The following is a 10,347-nucleotide window of genomic DNA, read 5'->3' as shown; positions in this document are numbered from 1 at the left end:
AAGAAGGCTGCAGAAACCAGCAAGGAAACCAAGGAAAACCCTGAGGTAAAGTGAAAGGATTATATCTACTCTTAACAATACTTACATCATTTACTTCATCCATTTATCTATTCTCAATGCTCCATCAAAGGAGTAATGATGACAAGGTAGGCGATTCATGTCCTAGATAAAGTACGATCATTCGATGGATCTTATAAAAATTATGGTTATTCAAGGGGGATGAAATGACAGACAGATTTCATTCGAACAGTTTACTTTTAGGCTCTCGTTTTGGCCACACCGCAGGCTGCGAATTCTGCAGTCTTCTATTATTACACGATACATAAAAATAATGATATTTACAAATGTAGGCACTCAATGAACAGAACATTGAAAACACAAAAAATTGACTCGTAGACTATGGGGATGATAGTGATATCAAAGTGAAAATAATTAGCTTAGAGAGCACGATTAGATAAAAATTACTGTGCCAAATCATAGGATAGGAATCAGACTGATCAGGAATTACCAGTGACCAAAACTTATATATATTAGATGTATGAAAAGAGTATGTTAATCATTTTAATTCAAGTTTTACGGCACGATCAGTATATGGATTTGGAATGTTGAAGGTTTGGGTAACAAGCATTTTTATGGAATGTACTCACGCAGTTTCAACTTTCGTTTTCTTTAAGTACCTTAATATAATTCTTCATTTCTTTGAATTCACTGGCCATTGCATTTATTGTTGTGAGTATTTAACATAGAAGCGAAGGATTTCTTGCACACTTGTATTATTCAAAACTACAGATTTTCACGAGAATATTCATTGTGGCACTCTATGCTATTCGGTGTATTTCGATTTCATGTAATGTTTTTCGAAACAAGCGATTGTTTCAAAAGAATGAATAATGCAACAATGAAAAGAACATATTTTGCATTTCTGATATACAGCTGTTTGTACGGGGGCGAGGTTCGCAACGTTGATGCAACAATACATATATTAAAAGCGAAATTCTCTAAGTCAGGACTGAAATCATAAAAAAATACAGCGAAGTACGGTATAAAATTGTTTGACTGGTTGAAAATGTATGCACTGTAAATCTAGAGATTTTCAGGACATCTGATGTCTGAAATGGAGAATTTTTTTTTAAGAATATTTCATGCTTTAACGTTACGAGCTTCACGGACGTTATTTTATTTTGCGTATAAAATTCGCTGTTAGTACAAGGAACATTTCATCGAAATTCTGATTGATTCGGTATAATTTGTGGCTATCCCTCTCTTCTATGCTTATTTTCTTATCAATAGATCTCATTAGTCTTCAAACATGCGAATTATGTGACGGAATATTTTTCCGGATAATTAAATATCAAAGTCCACATTACAGAGAATAAAATAAGTTACACGAGTGTTTTTTCTATTTTCAATAAAATATCATACAAATTACATTTATTTATACCTTGGGTTGAAGAGCCGTCAGTCCAAATTATAAATTAGTAAGATTTTCTCATTCATTTGTGAGAAATTTGTATTTTGATTTTTTTACAAGTCATTTTTACATCTGTATCATATTGATATGATTACTTATTAAATACTAATTTTGTGTCTTCATGTAAAACATCCGGCACTTAACTTTCCGAATAACAATAACTACCTGGAAATTCTTTTCAGGCGAGATATTATCGAGTAGGACTCGTTGGAGGTCCAGGTAACAATTGTCATATTGAATAATGTGTAATTGTTGAACGACTAAAATCCTGGGTACAGAGATACCAGTAATTTTTAATTTATTACAAATAAAAAAAAAATAAAGTGTAATATAAGACTAAAAAAATGCTGTACATTTGGTCAATGTAATCTTACGTTTACTTATCTAAAATTGCTAAAAGTTAGTTTTCCAGGTATTTAAATACCAACGGCTCTTAACCCGTCGATAATATCACAGATGAATGAGTTTCCGTGTTGTGCGTTGTGTATTGCTACCTCAAGGCCCTCAAAAAAGCATTAATCTTCTCAATCTTTTCGCTGAGAGCCCGCCTTTCTGCCTCCAGAGCGGAACAGTTAGATAGTAGATCATATCTCCTTCTCTCTAGCTGAATTGCCTCTGATCTCAAATTATTCGAACGTGCTGCTAGCTTCGCTGTCTGGGTAGCTAATAGGTTCCTCTCAGAAGTTTTTTCTATAATCATCAGAAAAAAAGCGTGTTATACCGACTGAATTTTACCTAGTCCCTAATGCAAGATTCTGATCGTAAATTTGGACTGACCTTTAGAATATTCGATGTAAGCCAACATAATGTCCTCGATGCCACTCCATCTTGTTTGATTTCTATTGTCTTCATCACTTCCATCTCCAGATTTATTGATCTCCTCGATTTTACAATGTTGCTTGATACCATTTTCACCAGGTATTGGTAGGACGGAGTAAAATGTTGATGGAGCATTTAGAACTAGCGGTGGTAATGGTGGTGGGCGGTCTGGTACATGTTTAGATTTCACTTTGTCCAAAAGTCGCATTTTTTGTGGTGGTCTTGGCATCAAAGGTGGATTTTTTGAATAAGCTTTGGCGATCCTTTCGCAATAGGCGGTAACTGTATTGACACTTTTTCGTTTCCTGCGGTCCTGTAGAATGTATTGCCAACTCACTTCAGCTTCTGTAATGTGACATGTTACGGTTGAGTGTTTATTTGTTTATTTATATTTTTCAAGGATTTTTTGACTGAAAAAAATATAGCAACCAATAGATTTGCTTTCGTGATTACCATCTCGTTTAGTAGGGGGCATGACGTCGAGGCCAATAGTCTTAAGGAATCCGACTTTTGGCATGAAGTCTGGAGTTTGAAGAAGTACATTGGGGTGTTCCCGTGGAATCGGTAGTAGAGATTCTACGAAAGGTTCAGAATCCAATGGTGGGTCTGGCGGTTCAGGATTTAGCTTGTATCTTTTTTCTACTTTGGAGAGTTCCATTTCTGTAAACAAATTTTTATAATCCATAATGTGTTAGCTTTGGCTTGGTATTAAAATGTCCAGTATTGTATAGACTCACTCAGTAGAGATTATGAAGACGTGTTGGGTTCAAAATATATGGATGAGAAAAATTTTTATTCTTAAAAAAGTTTCTCAAACATGACATACTGAATATGCAAGATGCATTGGATTGAGGCTTATTCTTACCATTTCTTGTGCTAAGAGTAGTCAATCCGAACATAGCGAGGAAGGAAAGTTTCTTTGCTGGACATTGAAGTTTGGAAGGTGGCCCCTTGGTGATCCATAAGTCTAAATCTTTGACATCTTCTTCACCCTCAGACTCTGAGCTTACACCAGCTCCAGCGGTTTTCTCGCGCTTTCGCTTTCTTCGCTTTTCAGCAAGATCTAATGTCGAAGTCAGCTCCTTCGGTGTTTCTGGTATCAAGAAACTCCTCTCGTTTGAAACTTCTTGCTTTACTAAGGTTTTACTGAGATCAGGCACATTTAACACAGCTGTTTCACACTTCACGGAAATCTCAGTCAAATTATTGCACTTGTCGGTGAAGCAAAATGAAGATTTTAGTTCATTATTAGAGAAATTTAGAAGTTTTTCTTGAAATTTTGGTATTTGTAAAAGAACATTAGAGACGTTCTGACAGGTGCGCAGAACTTCCTCAGATTTAATGCTTTGCATCAATTGTGCAGTGTCGATTGGCTTTTGCACAATGTCATTTGCATTGAATTTAGCAACCGGTTGAAAAGGTAATGTGGACATGACGATGTTTTGATCAACCTGGGGTTTTACATCGATCTCTGACTTGCAATCTTTATCGGTTGCATTTGAATTTGGGGGTTGAAAACTAGGCCCTTTATTATGATCGTAAGCTACTTCCGGAAGTACGGGTTTTTCTGATAATATATTACTCGTTGCATGGTTTTGCGTCACTTGTGTCTGTCGTGATTGACTTTCGCACTCGTTTTTATCATTGTTTGCATTTCGCTGGTCTCGCTGAACGTTTTCAGAATTACTTTTGTAGTTTCGACTAATCGCTTTTGATCCACTCATAATATGATTATTGTAGTAATTAGCATTTGCAGCAGTTTTATCATTAGTAATACAGTTATTGTTAATATTTATTTGGACATCGGTTCGCTGAAGGCTGCCTGTTGTCGGCTGTGCCTCACTTACATGGTGCGTTGACGGTTTCGTACTAATCGAATTATTAGTATTGTTCGTACTATGATTAATGCTTAGAGTAGGAATATTCAACTTGGTAGGAGGATGTTGATGATGTGGAGAGGGTGTGGTGAAGTGAGGAGGCTTGTACAAGCTCGGGACATGCGATATAGGAATGTGAGAATGATGATATTGTGGCATTGAATATGGAACTGATTGGGGAGGTGGCTGATGATTCGTGGAAATCATCGGAATCTTATTGAGATTTTCCGATGATCCATCTTGGGTTGACTGCGTTGTGACCGCTTGGGTCGTTGAACACAAACTCGACGACTTGACTACTGACTCTTGATGATTGATTTGGTTTGGGATATTTTGATTATGATTATTGAGGACTGGTCTCAACTGTGGTTTTGAAGTAGCGCGAAATGAATCCTCAAAGGGCCGAACAAACGCGGGTTGAGTTGTCGGCTGTGCCTGTACATCCTTATTTCTAGAACTATGATTATTTGACAGAGGGGGTGATTTATGAACATTGGGTAATTGATTTGTTGGAATTAACGTTTGTGGAACTGCACTGGGTGTTGTTAGAGTATGCGTCGCGTGAGTTGTCATCGTTCCACTAAACGATGACGAACTGGTCGTAGTGCAGCCAAGAAGATGTGTACGTTGATGTGTTGTGGTATTTGCGCTGATTATTGTAGTTGTATGCTGACTAGAATGAATGGTACTTAACGACGCAGGAGGCAGATGTATGGAAGGTATTGAAATTATTGGAGTCATGGGTAAATTGAGAGGTGGCTGGGGCCCGATGACGTTAGGAGTCAAAGAGGGTATAGGAGTCATAGGAGATATTGGAGTTATTGAGGGTATCGAGGGTACAGTGGACATTGATGATATTGAGGGTATCTGAGGAGGACCAATAGTAGCGGAGCTTATGGGTGGAGGTCCTAAAGTCAGTGGGGATAAAGTAGAGCTCAATGGAGGAGGCATAGGAGTAGAACTGACAGAGCATATGGATGCTGAACTCAGTGAGGCAGGGCCCAGCGGTGCTGCAGGACTGGGAAAAGAGGCAAGTCTCGGGTGGTAAAGAGAGGAGGAATCCGTGGGCAAAGGGGGTGGTTCTTCTTTTCTCGTAACATGATGAATGCTGTTAATGTTGTTTCCTCTTTCTCTGTCTCGCTCTCTATCTCTGTCTCTTTCCCTTTCTCGCTCTTTCTCCCGTTCCCTTTCCCGTTCTCGTTCTCGTTCCCGTTCTCGTTCTCTTTCTCTTTCTCTCTCCCGATCTCGATCCCGTTCCCGGTCACGGTCCCGTTCTCTCTCCCGCTCGCTGTGCAACTGAGTCGCTATGGTCGGCTTCCTAGCTGGAACAAATCCCGACACAATGCTTGGTAACACTCTACTACTCTACGTTGAAAAATAAGATTGTAAAGGTAGTAATTATCTCTGCCATCAAAAATTATTGTGAAACATTGTTCATCACAGTTGAGTGAAGATTATAAATATCTTTCCATAGTCATATATTGCTTAATATACAAGTTTTGATAGCATTTATTTGGTCGAAATACTTATTCTGTTATGTGATACTCACACGACAGTGGCTCAATTGTTATTTCTACCTTTTCATCATATTCTCGTTACCTTGATCAGTGGTGATTTGTGTCAGTATATTTCAATTTCAATCTTGTGCATAAGTTTATCAGCTTCGAAGGAAATATCAAATGCATTATTCAATTTGAATTCAAAATCTATTTACAATTTTCAATACACTCACTGATGGGATGTTATTATATGAATTCATCATTCAATTATTGTCGATCTCTTAGTGGTTATCACGATCGTGGATCAGCTGTCTGAATTGCAGACCTTACAACACAAAATTAGAAGTCCTAATCAATCGCTACTCTCTACTTGCAATAACTGAGTTATGCATAAAAGTGTTGTGAGATTGAGCACATCAAAATCGTATCAAGGAATCTGCTAGGAAAGAATTGAGGGCATATAAAACTTGCATGGTAACAATTTGAATATAATGAAGAAAGGTAGTATTCTTTAAAATTTATATTCAAGCATACATCATGAGCTATATTGAAGCTATCTAAACTTGTAAGTTTAAAATTTTCCGAATGAAATTCGTAAATGTTCTCGAATTCACCTTAACATGTTACGGAATATCAGGAATCTATTTTCTGAATGAAAATGTTCTTCGTTTTCTTTTTTTACCACACCTTAAAGTTAATCCAATACTATGCCTATATTTAGAAGTTTCACTACAAAGTATTGGGGATGATTTCCAGCATAAATGCAATAAAACTAGGCTACAAAAATAAAAATGAATATAATGCACTAACTACGAGTGTGATAAAAATAGTATGTATATAATTATAATGTATATAGGTAAATATAAAATCTTCCCCAAAACTGTTTCAGAAAATGTATCGAGGGACAAGAATTTCAAATCAATCAAAATTTTGATCACTTTTTTGCAATATTTATTTTCAATTATAGTCCAAATATACATGTTTACATAATAAATTATATAAAAATGGTATAATTTTGACAAACAAAGAAAAAAAAAAAATTAAAAAAACAATGGTGACAAATTATGTACATCGGTGCATTCAGTCAGTGTATTAGGGGCAGTATTTTGCTTTACAATTAGATCAGAATTACTTCACATTTGATGATTAATAATGAATTTCTAAAACAGTTGCGGGAACAACTAATCTAAGAGTGCATTTCACCTGATCAAAAGATAGTTCAATGTTCTATGACACAGAGATGATTGCCTAACGACGACGATTTGAATGCAAGTATAATTTGAAAAATTTCTTATTGTTAGTTGAAGAAATTTGCAGTATGTAGAGACTGAACAACAAACCTCATTCTTAATTGTTAGCAGTATTGTATAAAATCGCTTGTATAGAGTAAAATTACAAAGTTCTGTTTTCAAAGAGTATTTCTGTCGTTTGTTTTTTTTTTTCTTTTCTTGGTTTTTTTTTTTCAAAACATAATGTTGCAAAATGGTTTCAACATATTGGAATCCGCGAACAAAACTTTCGAACCACAAAGGCACAGAAACAGTCTATTTAAAAAAAAGTCAAGTTATCACATCGTTACATGCAAGATTTCAGAATTTCGTCGAAGACGTACGAAATTTGCATTATCAGACTCTAAAGCTACACTTTGGAAGAAGCGTTTGACTTTTTAAAATAGCGTCGCTGCCACTAGCTGGCATTTTCTTAGACAATAAGAAGGCACATTATTTGAAATGAACTTTTTATCAAATTTTTTACGATTCATCTTTCCAAAGACTTTTTTTTTCATTTATAAAATCCAATTCTATAGATTCGATAAGTGCAAGGCTTTGTGATATCGAACATACGTAATACCATCTTTTCGATTAGGTGTGATACACTCTTAAGCCAATCCTGGAATCAAGTTTTTGCTTTCTAGAATGTTGATAATTATGCAAATAACTAGAAAACGAGCCCATATTCATTTTACATTAGAAAAGGTTATATCCAATACTATGAAAATTGTTTGGAACATTCAAACCCGAACGATTAATTGAGTTTTCGTACAGTATGTCGGTTACAATCTGATACTCTATATTGTTCCAATATACCGAACAATTTCAAGAATCAGGTATTGAATACCAACAAAGTCGTCACAATAAATTGTGTCTTGAAAAACGTATCTGCGACTTAGCTAGTACTGACGTTAGTACTAAAATGTATTTTCTCAACTAAAAGGAGCTTCCAAACAGTTCACTATCAACAAACATGTTTACTAACTAGAAATTATAACTAACTTCATTAGAAGCAATTAATTATGACTATAAGTTTTTATTATTTCTAGATTAATATTAGAAGCGTAGTTTGTTTTTTCTATATGGTTTTTTCATTATTTTTTTTCGATTTGTTTCACAGTCAAGTATTTCTCAACGTCTTCTTATTCAGTCTGGGTGTCTAGGTACCTAGAAAAATGACGGGTAATGGCCTAAGACCGATAATCAATTTACCCCTGTTACTGACTGGAAAGTTTACCCCACTCTTATTATTTACAATTACAATCAAATAAAACGAACAATATTTCGGTTACGACATAGCAAGTGAACTTTTTGGGCACTCCTTGTCAGCTCCCTTTCGAAGAAGAGACAACTAATGACTTTAGAAACATCAAATAGCTAAATAGAATATATCGGTCAAACTAAACAGAAAAACAAATAAAGTTGAAAAAAAAACAGATAAAATAAAAATAAAATGAAAAAAAAAAACAGAACTGTAATGCCTCAAAACAGCAGCGTCAGAACCACTTTTCATTACATCGTGCTAACTAAAATTCGCTAATAGTGAATGACAAGGTTTACCAGATAAAAAATTACAACATCAATGAAACTAGATAAAGAATATTTTTTTTGTGTCAATTCTAATAAATACAGCAAATATTTTAATTATTGATTATTTCAACTCTAGTTGGCATTCGTGCAGAAACAATTGTGACATTCAGAATGAATGTGATGTATACATAGAATATAAATATCAGTGAACTTTAAATTTTTGATGCAATTATTTTCAAACTCTTCAAGATAATCAAGCTTCAAAGTTAAAACCCTATGCCCAAAGCTTTCAGGTACAGTTTTCAGATATTTTTGGTAATTCTATTTCTATAACATCGAAAGGGTGGGTCTATTGTGAAGTATGTGAAACATCTGGTAAACCTTGAAATGATGGTACGCCGATCGCACTCTGAACAATTGGAATCGGTCAATGGGAGGCAGTGGGGGGTGGAGCGACTCGCTCACCTGCAGTGTCGGCTGAGGCAGGGGCAGGGACGGGAACGGGACCAGCAGGGGCCGAGCTTCGAGCAACCCTTCTCCTCTCCTCCTCCTCTCGTAGCGCAGCCTGGTCTCTGGCTTGTCGAAGTCTATGTTCTTCTTCTAGCTTCAAGCTGAAACACAGTAAATATTTATTTTATCATCAGATCAGAGAAGTTCTTTTACTTAATATAAATTGAGTGATGTGATCGTTGATTAGTGAATAGACAATTCATGAAAAAAAAAACTTTTTTCATTATCTGTTGCACTGAATTTCCATTTCTGAAATAAGTAAAACCGTAAAAGTCTCTTACCGCTCATGCATTACTGGTGACATCAGTCCTAGGGAGGCGGGTGGCAACATATCTTGGCTATACCTCAATCCGTAGAGGGGATAAGAAGGCAGCCCAGGAATGAAGGGAGGTCTCAGCATTCCACACCTCTCCAAGTACAACTGTTCTTCTAACCTGGAATAGCAAAGATGATCGAACAATATTAGTTCACTTTGATTTACGAAGAATAAATAACGGTAGTGCTTGATAATGTAGAAAATAAATCTAAAAATGTCCACTTTTCAAATTCAAATAATACCAATCGGTATGAATATCTAATTACCTATAAGTGTGTTGCAAGTGCGGAGGCGGGTAGAGACCATGATGGTAGGGGCTGTAGGCCGGATCCAGAGCAAATGCTGGTGGTGCGTGGGCAGGATGATGCTCGGGCCGATATGGTTGGAAACCAGATCTAGCCAACAAATCAGAAGCCGCAGCTGTGACACTGTGCTTGCTAGTTTCAGCTTGACGTGCTGTTGTGTATAGCGAGGGGATCTCTTCCGGCCTTCGTTCATGGGTGGATCGTTCCTGAGCGAGATAAGAAGAATACAAAACTTCAATTTCACGTACAAATAGTGATAATTTTAGAATAAGAATCTCTCAAAAAAGATTACTTTCGTCAATCTTTCACGTTTAGCTAGAGATCTCCTTACCTTGGCAGGTGACGGTCCTCGTACCAATGGGGGTGGAGCTCTATTTTTAGGGCTGGCCCTAGGCTCTTCTTCTTGCGGAGCAGGTCCAGCTTGCTTGGCTAAGTTCCTCAGAGCAGCAGCAAAGCTTCTACTGCTCTGCTGACTTCCAGGCCCAGGTCCGGGTGTGTGACCTTGTGGTAACACACCAGAGCTTGGTCTGTGTGATTTACCAATTGAACTTGGCGGTTGACCTTTATTACTAGATGGTTGAAGACCTGGGAACAATGAAAAGGAAAATACGACGTTATTAAAAATTCCAATCTTTAAGAATCAAATTGTCAATGGTTTTACACCACTAGGATCGAGTACTCCTGTTATGACGTGAACTTGTACATGTTCGCGGATCTGAGAGCGTTCTTTGAATATAGCGATATCCATT

General features: G+C 36.6%; 1 protein-coding gene across 2 annotated transcripts in view; it reads right to left on the bottom strand.

Moving 5' to 3' along the window:
• Window positions 1–236: 236 nt before the first annotated feature.
• Window positions 237–10,347, bottom strand: part of LOC105684628 — a 57,146-nt gene continuing 47,035 nt past the window's right edge. For both annotated transcript variants that reach the window (XM_012398115.3, XM_048649462.1), the window contains exons 9-16: window positions 9,930–10,183; window positions 9,560–9,804; window positions 9,259–9,411; window positions 8,933–9,078; window positions 3,156–5,489; window positions 2,744–2,950; window positions 2,249–2,635; window positions 237–2,161 (exon numbers count right to left, since the gene is read on the bottom strand). In XM_012398115.3, coding sequence (XP_012253538.3) covers window positions 1,962–2,161; window positions 2,249–2,635; window positions 2,744–2,950; window positions 3,156–5,489; window positions 8,933–9,078; window positions 9,259–9,411; window positions 9,560–9,804; window positions 9,930–10,183 — 3,926 coding nt within the window. In that variant the 3' untranslated portion in view covers window positions 237–1,961. The remainder of the gene's footprint in view (window positions 2,162–2,248; window positions 2,636–2,743; window positions 2,951–3,155; window positions 5,490–8,932; window positions 9,079–9,258; window positions 9,412–9,559; window positions 9,805–9,929; window positions 10,184–10,347) is intronic.

The sequence above is a fragment of the Athalia rosae genome, chromosome 2, assembly GCF_917208135.1.
Source record: "Athalia rosae chromosome 2, iyAthRosa1.1, whole genome shotgun sequence".
NCBI lineage: Eukaryota > Metazoa > Arthropoda > Insecta > Hymenoptera > Athaliidae > Athalia > Athalia rosae.
The sequence above is the reverse complement of the archived record's forward strand: the minus strand, read 5'-3'. Positions and strand labels throughout refer to the sequence as shown.